Source organism: Erpetoichthys calabaricus, chromosome 3 (assembly GCF_900747795.2).
Source record: "Erpetoichthys calabaricus chromosome 3, fErpCal1.3, whole genome shotgun sequence".
Lineage (NCBI taxonomy): Eukaryota > Metazoa > Chordata > Cladistia > Polypteriformes > Polypteridae > Erpetoichthys > Erpetoichthys calabaricus.
In genome coordinates, this window is record NC_041396.2 from 297445109 (window position 1) to 297460501 (window position 15393).

The 15393-nt window shown below is 41.9% G+C and overlaps 1 protein-coding gene across 1 annotated transcript in view; it reads left to right on the plus strand.

Moving 5' to 3' along the window:
* atf7b (activating transcription factor 7b) overlaps positions 1 to 15393 on the plus strand; it is a 159848-nt gene that overhangs the window by 50225 nt on the left and 94230 nt on the right. The window contains 1 exon segment of the mRNA XM_028825839.2: positions 12510 to 12571. Coding sequence (XP_028681672.2) covers positions 12524 to 12571 — 48 coding nt within the window. The 5' untranslated portion in view covers positions 12510 to 12523.

Genomic DNA, 15393 nt, shown 5'->3' on the forward strand with positions numbered 1-15393 from the left:
GTCGTGCTGCCTGTGTGTGCGTGGCTCTCTCTCTCGCGCTGCCTGTGTGTGCCTCTGTCTCTCTCTGGCGCTGCCTCTGTGTGAACCAAGGTTCCACTGAGGTTGACTAATGAAAAGTTAACGTGGCTCAGAGCTGCATGTGGACTGTGGCACAGACAAACAGAAATGACGGCATGTTTTCCGAGGCGTCGCGTCCGAGTTGGTGGGCGTGGCTCTGTGAGTTGTCGTCGCATCCAATGGTCTTAGAGTTGGTGGGCGTGGCTCCTTCCTGCGTGCGCCATGGGTGTCTTACTTGTCGGCAGCTTAGTGAATCCACGCCCCTTCCGGCGTGCTTTCCATGGTTGGCTACTTGTCTTCTGGCTTAGTGAATTATATATATAGATGCTTATTCTAAAGTGTTAGTGATTTGTTTTGAAATCAATTCTGCACAGATCCTCTAGGTGAGAATCTGATTTTTTTCCTTTTTCAGATAATATATAACATCAGTTACCCACTGACTTAAAAGAGGTGAGTTAGGATTCTTCCAGTTGAGCAAAATAAGTCTACATGTCAATAGTGAAGTACAGGCAATCACAGTTTGTTTGTCCTTCTCCACTTTAAGCCCCTCCGTGAGCCCACCAAACACCTCTGTTAGTGGATTAGGAGGGATTGTGACACCAAGGCTGTCTGAAAGGCATTTAAAGATTTTGGTCCAGAATGATGTGAATTTGGTGCAGGCCCAAAACATGTGGCCCAGTGAGGCTGGAGCTTGATTGCAATGTTTGCAGGTTGGCTCTTGCCCTGGAAACATTTTGGACAATTTTAAACGAGACAGATACGCTTGATATATAATTTTGAGTTGAATAGTTGTATGCTTTGTGCATATGGAGGTCGAGTGAATTCTGTGCATTGCCTCCTTCCACTCCTTTTCTGAGAAGTTGAGTGAGAGATCCTTTTCTGCATGTTTCTCAATGAGAGTCAATATTTTCCAGTTAAAACACAATGAATTATAGGTATTAATTTCTTATATCTGCTACTCTTCAGGAGTTCCTGTATAGAATGAGAGAGAGTCATTTTCCAACCCACTAAGTCTCAGAATTAGGTTGCAGTGGTCTGCTGGAGCCTATCCCAGCTAGCATAGGGCGCAGGGCAGGAACTAACCCTGGATGGGGCGCTAGTCCATTGCAGGGTGAACACACACAGACACATGGGCCAATTTAGTGTCACCAATCCACCTAAACTGCTTTTATTTGGATTGTGGGAGGATAATGGAGCACCCGGGGGAAAGCCACACACACACAAGGAGAATGTGCAAACTCGGAACCGGAATCCAAGATGAGACAAAGTGGCACCTTCAGTTGCTTGCACTGCCACAGAGTTTCCTGCCTGCAGTTCACCCATGTCCTCCTACCAGATGTGACCTTTGTACTGGGATCGGGGATGGTAGAAATGCCAACAAACATGTGAACAGACTGTGCCCGAGTGAGAGGAACCTGCAGAGCTCTGCACCACGTCATTGAGCTGCCAGGTTCTCCACACAGTTGTTGTGTTTCATTGGCTCTGTGCCCTTTGCTTTACAGATCTCGTTGTGAAGAATGTAACAGTTTATGTTAGTAATGTCAGTAAAATGTATAAGTAATGTGCAGTACTGTATTAGAAACTTGTGGTGGCTGGAGTTGTACTAAATAAATTGATGTGAACTATCAACCCCTCTCATGTGCATTTTGTGCTGAAGTACTGGTTTGTGGCATGGGGTGTCTTTTTATAGTTCACTGTCAGTCATCGCCCTTCTCTCTCCTTTGCACGGTGTCCCCTGAATGGCACTCGTGTATAGTATTTATAAAATTGCAAATGCAAACGAGTGCCTAAATGGAAGCAAAACCTTTCAGCTTCACTTATCTTCAAATCAAACCATGAAAGACTCCCCAACAACCCCCCCCCCCCCAAAAGACAGTTGTTTATTTAATGCCTAACCATGCAACTGTCTTCGTCATCATCATCAGTATCGAATAGCACTTTATGTTTGGTGGTGACGGCCTTTCAACACACTTATTTCACTCTCTGTGTGAATGAATGGTGATATTTTTGCTCTGTTTAGTAATTTGTGCCCATTTCCTGACCTATTAAAACATGCTGACTAATCAAAGAGCAAGGCAGGGCTGTGCAGACGCTAATTTTACATGAGGACTCAAAGGTTTGAGAGTTCCTCTTACTTACACTCCTCCGTCTTAGCCTTTGAGGGTCCATGTGATTTGTTTGATTTCACCCTGTTTAATCTCAGCAGCACTTCTCTCTCTATAATTTCCAGATCCCTCAGTACCTCCTTAGTAGTCCTTTTTACCGATAGATGGTTATCCATTTCCTCACTTGTGAAGACCTCAGAAAAAAGTGAGCTTATAGCATCTGCTATTTCACTGTCTGTGTTTTTAAATTCCCTTTTACTATTCTTGATGCACTTCACCTCCTCCTTGACTGTCCTTTTCCTATTAAAATACTGGAAGAATCTCCTAGGGTCGTCTTTCACCTTATCTGCTGTTTTCCTTTAACTGCCTTTTAGCCTCCCTGGTATCCTTCTTTATGGTTGCCCTCATGTTCTCATGCACCCTGCGATTCACATTGGAGTTATTAGTCTTATACCCCTTATTTGTCTGTTTTTCTTTTTCAGTTTCTTTTTCCACTCTTTATTAACCCACTGCAGTGAGAAGTCAAAATGACACCTTTAATTGGCTAACTAAAAAGATTGCATATTGTAATCTTTTTGGTTAGCCAATAAAAGGTGTTATTCTGCTTGACTTCTCACTACATTCATAATGGCTAACACGGTTCAGCACCCTAGTAGTACAGACATACTTAACCCACTGCAGAATTTTTTTAAACTTACTACTAATTTTAAATGCAGGTATGTATCTGTCCTGCATTATATGTAAAATGCTTTTAAACCTGCTCCACTGTCTTCACACTTGAAAGCTTATCCCAGTCGATCCCACTTAGACTTTGACACATTTCCTCAAAGTTTGCTCTACCAAAGTTAAATTTAACAGTTTTAGCATCTTAGCATCCACACTCTTCCAAAATACTCAGAATCTATATATATAAAATCCCTGTGTGCGTCCAGGTGTCCGTGTGTGGGTGTCTTCTGGTGTAGGGCACGGTGCGATGACCGATATTACTGTCAGAGAAAGTTTAGAGGCGTTTTATGGAAATACAAACCAGTATTACTGTGAGAGGAAATTAAAGGTACACAATACAGTGACGCATATTACAGCCACATACAAGGCAGTATTACTGTCAGAGGAGATTAAAGGCATATTACCGACGCGCACGCCTGTATTACTGCCAGAGAAAATTAAAGGTATATTACGGACGTACAAGCCAGCGGACGTACAAGACGGTATCCTTTAATAAGGGCGCGCACAAAAAGGCGAGCCTCAAAAGGACGACTTCAATTGGGCGTGGCGAATAAAGGCACGCGTAAATAAAGATCTGCACCTTTGTTGCTCTTCACATATTCCAGAGCCATTTGAACTAAATTATCTACAAACGCCTTTATTCGCCGCGCTCAATTGAGGTCACCCTTTTGAAGCCCTCCTTTTTGTGTGCACCCTTATTGAATAGAGCCGTACAAAACAGTATTACTGTCACAGAAAATTAAAGACACACAATACATGGCGGCAGCCCACGAAGAACGGTCAGCTCAGCAAGTAAACATCAACAAAAGAAAGGCTGAAAGAAAGAAAAATACGACCAACAAAAAGAATGAGGTCGAAGTCCCTTGCCATTTAATATAGACTGTTCCTACTAATGTTTATGCACTACTGTTCTAGCGCCCGTTATTGTAACGGGCTAAATGACTAGTTGTATTATATTCTGCTCAGTTGACCCTAGCAGTTCACTGACCACCACACCATTTACACAATCCTAAATCCAGACAGGCTTCACCCCACGTTGGTGTTAAAAAACAGCTACTGATTACTTCTAAAAACTCCTGTCTTCATGAATGTGGAATGTTCAATCGCTTTTAAATAAGTTGGATTTTACATGTTATGGCGAGTCATGGACCATTCCTGGTACTGTGGCATTTGTTTATTGCGGAGAAGCGGCTTAAATGTATTTCAGATACTATTTAATGCAGGTCAGCTTTCATCCGATGTGATCAGACAGAGTGGTAAAAACTCTTGTGCTCCACTATTTGCAGAGTTATCCCAGTTAATATTCGGTTAGTTAAAGCCCTCCATGACTGTAATATCCCCCTGTAAATTTGACTTTTTAACATTACTAAAAAAGATGTGCTTTGAAATTACTGTCTGCATTGGGCAGTCAATAACACACTCCTAAAATCAGACCTTTTCCCCCTAATGCTTTCCACCCAGATCCAGACGTCCTCACTAAGATGGGACTCATCATGCAATTGAAAAGGACCTGAACAGTAACCCCCCCTCCTTTTCTGTTCTCTCTCTGTCCTTCTTAAAAAATGTGTATCCCTCTATGTTCTACTCATCCTCATCTTTGTTATTTAGCTGTTATTGCTATAATGTCATAATTGTGCTCCGCTACATAAAACTTGCTTGTTTTATTTTTGATACTTTTAGCATTAAGCAGGCTATTTTTAATGCGTTGCGTGTTTTACTTCTATATTTAAGCTTTAAACTTGAACTTGCCATTTGCGTCTGTGGAAAAAGTAAGTCCTATCCTTGGCTTGACTTGGCGTCTCCTTTAACTGAGTCCTGTAATAAAATGAAAAGGGGCTTCAACTAAGTACTAGTTTTATGGGATGTGTACACTAATGCAACCGTAGGATTCAATTTTTTCCCTTTTTTCACTAAACAGTTTCTGATTTGTTTTCACCATCTTTGTGTAGATTGTAAATTTTCAGTAAAAGTTGAATAAGTTCCGACAGGATTTATCTTGGTTTCATTTTTTTTTTTTTTTTACACAAAATCTGTAACTTTGGCCAGGGGTGTGTAGACGTTTCATATCCACTGTATAGCATTGTTTGCAATCACCAATTCACCAATAGTCGTTTTTCCTGTTTTTCTGCGAAGAGTTTTCCTCTGCCATCCTTTGGAGGTCTTCACTGCTCTCTATCAGTGAATACATAGGCAACATTTGTGCTACACAGCAATTGCTTTCATGATGGACAAAACAATGATTGTTAACACTAGAATCCCTGAAGCCTACAAAAAAACTTGTAATCCCGGGCCAACTTAAATTCCTTTGCACCTCTCCTCGTGAGCGTCTTTTATTTTGCAAATGTCTCGATCAGCCCAAGTAGCAAGTAGCCTGCTATCCCATAACCCCTTGGCCCCCCGATGGGGCTGAAGTCAGTCGCAAAGTTTTCCCAGATCATGGTGTGAGGTGCCTGGAATTGTATACAGTAAATAATATATTGTTATTTGGAACACATACATTTCATGTGTGTTCCATATCTACACCAATCTGCGTAAGTGTAGGATGACAGGAAATGCGAGGCAAGAAATGCTGAACACTTACCTAAAGCAGAAACTTTTTCCATGTTTACTAATGATGACGTGAAGTGTATAATGTGTGAAGACTTTAGTCCAAATATCAAATAAACACGAGTGCTTTTATTCAAGAACTAGCTGTACCCCGCCACGGGGGCTGTGCCCACATAGTAATGAAACAGGGCAAACTTTAAAAATCAATAGATGATGTCGGCACTATATCTGATCGTGTTCAGCTCTGACGGGAGAGCGTTCCCTGCGTGGGGAGAAAAGCACATGGCTGTGAAATCTCTGGCAATCAGCAGCTACCCTCTAAAACACACAGGGCTGTGATCTCAGTCTCAAAAACGTCAAACGTTACTCCTTAACAATCTGTAGATGGTAATGTCTGCCGAACAAACAGGTATCGGTAGCTAAGCGGCTAGGCAGGGTGCGCTCCAACACGTGGTGACAGGTAGAGTGACTCAAACAGAGGCTGGTAAGTAAATGAGGAAGGCCCCCCCCCCCCCCCCCCCCCCCCCGCTCACCGCACACAGCTACTTTATTAGATTTGCATAAATACATCGGTACCGCAAGTGAACTATGGTACTTAGCGTGATGAGAGAAGTCGCAAAATCAACTGGAAAGTTCAAGCAAATTATAGAAAACAACCAGATCTAAATCTGTTAAGTAATTCTCTCATGAAAAAGCAGACAGACATACAGACAGAATGCGCTTGGACCACGAAATTTTTAAAACCGTTTCTTAGCGAGCACCTATGGGCCAAGGGTAACCTCCATTCCAAATTTCAGGAACCCAAATCCTCATGGTTTGGGAGATTTCGTGATGAGTGAGTCAGTGGTATATATATATATATATATATATATATATATATATATATATATATATATATATACAGTATAGAGAGAGAGAAAACAAAAGAAGAAACAAAAACTCATTCAATTTACATGAGTGATTACAGTGAGTTAAAAACCCAAGCTCAAGTGTCAATTGACAGAAAGTTGATATGTCGTCTTGGGTAGTGCAGAGGTAAGAACTGCTGAGTCCGGGCGCTCCACGTTTTGAGTAGTGAGCTGCTATTATTACTATAATATAATAAAAACTTACATTTGATTGGAGTCTGTAACACCCGGTGTAAATTTTGGCTACTTGTAAAAGTTAGTGCTTATTTTTTTTTTTTTTATTATTCAGTTTTATTCTCTCAGTGACATTCACGTGGTACAACAAACTTGTCTCTCCCTCTCTGAGTTGATGCCGTTTATCTCCATTCTTTTCACAAGAACAGCGATGACCACAGTTGGTGCTGTGGTTGACTCCAGCGCAGAACTATTTGTTGTACCGGCAATCAAAGATAAGATGTCCCATGACTGGACAAAGTCAGAACCATAACAACAGACAGCTTCTTCACAACACTTTCACTGGCTAATAGTCTGCTGCACTGCAACACAACTCTGCTTGGCACCATAAGTAAAATGGGACTTCCGCCTGCAGCTAAAATCACTTCAGTACATGAGCAGTTCGCCACACTAGTGTTTAGATCTGGCAGTGCCACGCTGACAGTGATTCATAGCTTACTGGTACTCAGAGCTGTAAGGCCTTATGACTGACACAACAGGGGAATCTACTGAAGTAGGGTTGTACCCTCTGACCAGCCTCTCTCATTGTAAGGCCATGGCTTATCTGAATTTCCTCATGGGAGTAATAAAGTTTATCTAATCAAATCATATAGATAGATAGATACTTTATTAATCCCAAGGGGAAATTCCCATACTCCAACAGCAGCATACAGATAAAGAAAATATTAAAGAGTGATAGCAATGCAGGTATACAGACAGACAATATCTTTGTATAATGTTAACGTTTACCACTCCCGGGTGGAATTGAAGAGTTGCATAGTGTGGGGCAGGAACGATCTCCTCAGTCTGTCAGTGGAGCAGGACGGTGACAGCAGTCTGTCGCTGAAGCTGCTCCTCTGTCTGGAGATGATCCTGTTCAGTGGATGCAGTGGATTCTCCATGATTGCCAGGAGTCTGCTCAGCGCCCGTCGCTCTGCCACGGATGTCAAACCGTCCAGCTCTGTGCCTACAATAGAGCCTGCCTTCCTCACCAGTTTGTCCAGACGTGAGGCGTCCTTCTTTATGCTGTATCCCCAGCACACCACCACGTAGAAGAGGGCGCTCGCCACAACCGTCTGGTAGAACATCTGCAGCATCTTATTGCAGATGGTGAAAGACGCCAGCCTTCTAAGGAAGTATAGTTGGCTCTGTCCTTTCTTACACAGAGCATCAGTATTGGCAGTCCAGTCCAGTTTATAATCCAGCTGCACTCCCAGGTATTTATAGGTCTGCACCCTCTGCACACAGTCACTACCCTCTGCACACAGTCACCTCTGATGATCACGGGGTCCATGAGGGGTCTGGACCTCCTAAAATCCACCACCAGCTCCTTGGTTTTGCTGGTGTTCAGGTGTAGGTGGTTTGAGTCGCACCATTTAACAAAGTCCTTGATTAGGTCCCTATACTCCTCCTCCTACCCACTCCTGATGCAGCCCACGATAGCAGTGTTGTCAGCGAACTTTTGCATAGGTCCACCAATGTCGCCAGATCTCAATCGAAATAAGTGCATGCCTAGGTCTTCCACTTCTTCTGCCACGCATTCCGACACCTCTTCCTCTTGCTTGCCTAACTCTCACCCTTTCTCGCTCCACGTTCACCGACACTGAGTAACTGGTGACCATCCTGTATGTGATGTAGGGCTGATTGGTTGACGAGTACATTAACCAGAATCATTTGCACATAGGAGGATGATCTCTTTCTGTTGTGAAATCATTGCTTGTGTTTTGTTTACTGAGTCTCAAATGGCTGAGTTTTATGTTTGAATGTACAGCTGTGCCTTTATAGTTTTGACAAAATACTTTTCACATCTGCTTTTCGCGTGAAAGGAATCAAAACGAATATAGACTTTTGCATCATGCAGTCCAGTTCTGAGAAATGTGTTACCGGTTTTGAGAACATGAAGTATATTTTTCAGATATTGGTGTTGAATACTTTGGCGATTACTTATTTATTTATTTTTTGTTATTAATTTAGACCACTTGGCACAGATTCATTTTCACTTTGACCATAAAGAATCATTTTCTGCTGTTCAGATTCAAAAAAGTCAAATGAAATCCACTGAGATTCAATGTTGACAGTAAGATGTGAAAACTTTTGTAGGCATCTGCACATGTCAGTATTATATGGAACCCCATAGGTGTTGGGTAAAAAAAAAAATCATTCGTAGTCCATTCAAATTAATTAGTAACTCATTTGAACAAATTACGTAACTTGTTTGAACGGGTCTGCGGTGGGCAGGTGCCCTGCCCGGGATTTGTTCCTGCCTTGCGCCCTGTGTTGGCTGGGATTAGCTCCAGCAGACCCTCGTGACCCTGTAGTTAGGATATAGTGGGTTGGAAAATGACTGACTAACTGTTTGAACGGGTTATTTTGTATTTTTTTCTAATTTCAGTAGCTATTTATTGTTCCTGGTGTATGCAGTTTAGTGAACTGCAACTGGAGGAGTATAGCCAGCCAATAGTTTCAGTCCATTCTACGCTGTTCAGTGCCATTATTGACTAGATTTTAAACTGACATTCTCATCTATTAATGTTTCCACCACTGACTCCAGAATATCACCTTCTCGAGGAAAATTCCATAAATCCATTCTTGTAACTTCTCCTGCATTTGAGACTCATTTCAGGACTCCTCAAAAGAACCCATTTCAGTCATGGTGGTCTTCCAACTAGTTCCTCTTCCGGTTCACTGATGTTAACGCACACCTTACAGTTCACTGACCGTACGGGGCTCCGTAATAAGAACTAGACTTGCTAGGTGGGAAAATAATAATAATCTGGTCAAACAAATTAGTACAGAATGGACCTCTGCACTACTGAAAAAAGAGTTGGGAGGGCGGGGGATAAAAATAATCCATTCTAATGAGTTTTGTAATTCATTCAAACAGATTTTTTTTTTTTGCTTGACACCTCCGGGGCTCCATACAATTAACATAAGTGTACAGGGCATCCGGAAAGTATTCACAGCGCATCACTTTTTCCACATTTTGTTATGTTACAGCCTTATTCCAAAATGGATTAAATTCATTTTTTTCCTCAGAATTCTACACACAACACCCCATAATGACAATGTGAAAAACGTTTACTTGAGGTTTTTGCAAATTTATTAAAAATAAAAAAACTGAGAAATCCCATATCCATAAGTGTTCACAGCCTTTGCTCAATACTTTGTTGATGCACCTTTGGCAGCAATTCCAGCCTCAAGTCTTTTTGAATATGATGTCACAAGCTTGGCACACCTATCCTTGGCCAGTTTCGCCCATTCCTCTTTGCAGCACCTCTCAAGCTCCATCAGGTTGGATGGGAAGCGTCGGTGCACAGCCATTTTAAGATCTCTCCAGAGATGTTCAATCGGATTCAAGTCTGGGCTCTGGCTGGGCCACTCAAGCCCATTCACAGAGTTGTCCTGAAGCCACTCCTTTGATATCTTAGCTGTGTGCTTAGGGTCGTTGTCCTGCTGAAAGATGAACCGTCGCCCCAATCTGAGGTCAGGAGCGCTCTGGAGCAGGTTTTCATCCAGGATGTCTCTGTATTGTACATTGCTGCAGTCATCTTTCCCTTTATCCTGACTAGTCTCCCAGTCCCACAGCATGATGCTGCCACCACCATGCTTCACTGTAGGGATGGTGCCAGGTTTTCTGCAAATGTGACGCCTGGCATTCACACCAAAGAGTTCAATCTTTGTCTCATCAGACCAGAGAATTTTCTTTCTCATTGTGTGAGAGTCCTTCAGGTGCCTTTTGGCAAACTCCAGGCGGGCTGCCATGTGCCTTTTACTAAGGAGTGGCTTCCGTCTGGCCACTCTACCATACAGGCCTGATTGGTGGATTGCTGCAGAGATGCTTGTCCTTCTGGAAGGTTCTCCTCTCTCCACAGAGGACCTCTGGACCTCTGACAGAGTGACCATCGGGTCCTTGGTCACCTCCCTGACTAAGGCTCTTCTCCCCCGATCGCTCAGTTTAGATGGCCGGCCAGCTCTAGGAAGAGTCCTGGTGGTTTAAAACTTCTTCAACTTATGGATGATGGAGGCCACTGTGCTCTTTGGGACCTTCAAAGCAGCAGAAATTTTTCTGTAACCTTCCCCAGATTTGTGCCTCGAGACAATCCTGTCTCGGAGGTCTACAATACAATTCCTTTGACTTCATGCTTGGTTTGTGCTCTGACATGAACTGTCAACTGTGGGACCTTATATAGACAGGTGTGTGCCTTTCCAAATCATGTCCAGTCAACTGAATTTACCACAGGTGGACTCCAATGAAGCTGCAGAAACATCTCAAGGATGATCAGGGGAAACAGGATGCACCTGAGCTCAATTTTAATCTTCATGGCAAAGGCTGTGAATACTTATGTACATGTGCTTTCTCAATTTTTGTATTTTTAATAAATTTGCAAAAACCTCAAGGAAACTTTTTTCACGTTGTCATTATGGGGTGTTGTGTGTAGAATTCTGAGGGAAAAAAATTAATTTAATCCATTTTGGAATAAGGCTGTAACATAACAAAATGTGGAGAAAGTGATGCGCTGTGAATACTTTCCAGATGCACTGTATATAATTAAAATAACACAGACAAAAAATTGCAGCCAAATCTCACGTTAAAGGTGATTAAATCATTGGTAACTTAACACAGAATTTTGGTTAGCAAGCTAGCAGATTGACACTTAAGTCCGTGGTGGACCAATCTGAGTGTTGATGTTTGTTAAACTCTTTGTCTTTGTTAAACTGGCCATTCTTTTTGCCAGAAGGGGTGAGTACTTTTTATAGACCCTGCTGATAGATCCCGTGCACAGGAGAAATTAAGACTTTACAGAAGCTCAAGAAAAATAGAACCACCACTACAGATGTGAACCTCCCAAGTAGAGGTGCCATCTTTATTTCAAGAGAATCTCCTTGGTTGTTCTAAATTGGGGTCTGCTTAAGAGGACCCCTTCTGGTCACAAGTGCCAAAGCTGCCCAGAGTGTGACCATCAGGGTGAAGCTTGTTCTGTGACTATCTAATGCAGTGGTCTCAACTTCCAGTCCTGGAGTGCCACGGTGGCTGTAGCTTTTCATTCTAACCCTTTTCTTAATGAGTGACCTGTTTTTGCTGCTAATAAACTTCTTTTGAATTCATTTTAATTGACCTGTTGTTGAAGATCCTTTAATTGTTTCTTTTTCCTTAATTAGCAGCCAAACAAGATGAGATACAAAATGAGCCAAAACAACTGGTGTTCATCATAAAGTATCTGAAAATAAAGAAAGGTCTCAGGAATGCTGATCTGCTCAGATCCCCAAGCGGTGGTCTTAGAAAAGAGAAAATCCACAATTTCAGAAATGTCTGCTATTGCACAATGAGAGCAGCAACAAGCCATGGAATTAAAGAACAAGTTTAATTAACAGCAAGACTCGGTGCCTAATTAAGCAACTGGTTGGAGTGAAATTAGTTGGAATTTGAGGCCCTGACTTAGTTACTCTTCTGTCGGCTCACTCATTTCACGTTTTATTTTTGTTTGGGTGCCATTTAAGGAAAGAAATTAAGCAATTCAGAGTAACGATCGAGGAACCAATCTTAAAAACAAGTCAATTAAAAAGAAAAGGAAAAGGAGTTAATTAGCAGCACAAACGGGTCACTTATTAAGAAAAGGGTTAGAATGAAAACCTGCAGCCACTGCGGCCCTCCAGGACTGGAGTTGGAGACCACTGATCTAATGATGTTGACAGTAGGCTCTTGTTAGCTAAGATAAGAGTAGGCAGTCTTGTGTTGTTAAAGCTCAATCAATTTTGTGACCTTCTTCCATATCACTTGTCTCAAAACAGTCCTGATGGCTCCACAACTTCTTTTGTATGGTGCTTTACATGAAAATGTCTGCCGAGTGAAACATGCGATGCCATGACTGGTAATTTGCCCCGATGCTAAGACCTGAGCTTGTGGCTTTGTGGACTTGTCTCCTTAAAGCTTCTCTCTCTTTTCTATTTGCAGTCAAGCTTGGAATCATGGGGGACGACAGGCCTTTTGTCTGCAGTGCACCCGGATGCGGACAGGTAAGTCTGTCGTCTTGAGTTTTTTCTACTTCCTCTCGGTAGGCATCCTTGGGTAGATAAAGGAGCTGCACTGGTAAGCCTCTCCTGTATGGGATTCCTCTGATAGCTTTGCCAGCTGCTGATCTCGTTTCTTCCTTTTTCACTCAAAGGCCATTTCCTAAAGCTGTGCAATATCTGAACATCCTGCAATGACAATGCGGTGGAAACGGCCCCAGAAGTGGCCAAGTCTGGGCTCCCATGAACCACAGGAAAAGGCAAAATTAGAACATCAGACATTTGACAGATTGGGGGTGGGGGGGCATTCAGTCTGTTTTGTCGTGCATTTGGTTAGTTAATGGCTAGACTGTGGCTGTCCCGAGGTCTCCTCCAAACACTTTTTAAACATTGTCAGGACCACCACTTAAAACACATGACTCAGTAATTTGTCGCAGGTCCTAATGACGCCTTCTGTGAGGAAGTGCTACCTGAAAACATCTAGTTCAGTCCTCACTAGGAGTCCTCGAGTACCAGACTTATAATTTAATTGTAAGAATTCTGATTAGTCAGAACATTAATACCCACAGAATCCTGATATAGCAGTGGGGAGGGTGCACCCTGGAAAATGGCACTGGTTTAATCACATGACCATTTCATTTATGGTTTAGTGTTTCCATTTAGACATGCTGGTTAGGTAGATTGGCAGTGATAAAATGGCCAGTGTGTGTGAATTACCCAGCTATGGTCTGGCGCCCCATCCAGGGGTTGTTCCTGGCTTGTTGCCCGATTTATTGCTATGGTGGGCTCCGGCCTCTCTGCCACCTAGCCCAGGATAAGTGAGTTTCTAAGATGGATGAAATTTCATTTATTTTGTCGTTAATTCATACTTATTTTCAGATCATTTGCTTAACGGTTGTTGTGATTTTTATTACATACTGCCTAATCTGGGCGGTTTAAGAAATAAAGAGAATTGAACTTTATTTTTTAATAATGTTAATAACAAACAATTAAATAAAACAAACAATTTGACAAGTAACAAATAAAGACAATTTAAAATTTTTAAACAAATGAATCTATGACCTGATAGTAGTTAAGTTAAGGTTGGGAGAAATAAATCAAACAATTCATTAAATTAATCATAAATATTTTCATGACAATTAATCATCGACTAAGCTTTCATGATTGTGAGAGGCATAATCCAACATGTAAAATATATTCATTTTGGTAAATATTTGTGTGTCTTAATTAAAACAAAATCAAATAATTCATTCCTTTTCAATACAACACTCGATATTCATACAGTGGTGATGCCCCAACAGTAACAACATAAACTCAGTATCTGAGGGGACAGTTCATCATGCAGTTTTACACATCGACCAACCCTACTGGGGACCCTCTGAACAGCACACTTTCAAGACTGTCCAGTTAATAATAATAATATAATTCATTACATTTATATAGCAATTTTCTCAGTACTCTAAGCGCTATCCACACAGGGAGGAACCGGGAAGCGAACCCACAATCTTTCACAGTCTCCTTACTGCAAAGCAGCAGCACTACCACAGTTCACACCACCAGCCTCAGGCACCCCGCAATGATATCACAGGGCCCATAGAGGGGTCTGCTGCTTAGAGGTTCATCATTAAACTGGCCGGTGACACCACCATCAAGGGCCAATAATGACAAGACAGCTTTCAGACAAGTATGGCTTCCTGAGTCAGTGGTACCAGGACAAAAATCTAACCCTGAAAATGTGAGTACACTCAGTAAACTGGTCAGTGACGTCAGGAAACAATAGACAGACTGCAATGGCATCTGTACTTGGGAGTTGGGGTTGCTGTGGAGGGTGTGTACAGCTTTCAATTTCATGGAGTGACCATCACTAATGAACTGGAATCGGTACAACACATCTTGTCTCTTATCAAGAAAGCTCACCAGTGCCTCTGCTTCCTCAGATGTCCGAGGGCAGCTTGCATTTGTCCATCTGTTGTCACAGACATCTTCAGGAGTACAGTGGAGTCCATTCTTACCATCACATCCTGGTGTGGTACTTGCTTGGCCCTCAGCACTGGGTGGTGAAGGCAGCACAAAATGTGACCAGCACCCTGTTGCCTTCTGCTCAGGGTGTACACAACAGTCCCTGCTTTTAAAAAGCAAACAGGATTACCAGGCCATCCTACACCCTTTACACATCCTTGTACTCACTCTTCTCCATTGCCCACTTGCACCAGTAGAATCAGAGACAGCTTCTACCTACAAGTGGTAAAATTATTAAACAGCCAGTCATAGTAAATGCAGTAGGAGTTCATTTCATTTTATTTTTTTAAATTAATTTTATTGAAATCACACAACATGCTATACAAATAGATCAATTTTTACAAAAATAGGATTGAAAACAAATAAACCCCCCACCCCTGAGAAAGAGAGCATGGCCAACAGAGTAAAACTCAAAGCTAGTAAACATAAGTAAATAAATGAATTAATAAGTGAATAAAGATAAATGGGGGGAGAATCTGCTTCCTCAATGCTTTAAGAGCTTAATCTAAAATGTTGTTGATCAGATCCTGCCATGTTTTGAAAAAGGTTGGCACAGATCCTCTAAGTGAGAATTAGTTTTTTCCAATTTCAAATAATATAAAACATCAGTTACCTACTAACTTAATAGAGGAGAGTTAGGATTCTTCCAGTTGAGTAAGATGAGTCTGTGTGCCAATAGTGTAGCAAAGGCAATCACAATTTGTTTGTCCTTCTCCACTTTAAGCCCATCTGGAAGAACACCAAACATGGTTAGTTGATTAGGAGGGATTGTGACACCAAGGCTGTCTGAAAGGCATTTAAAGGTTTTG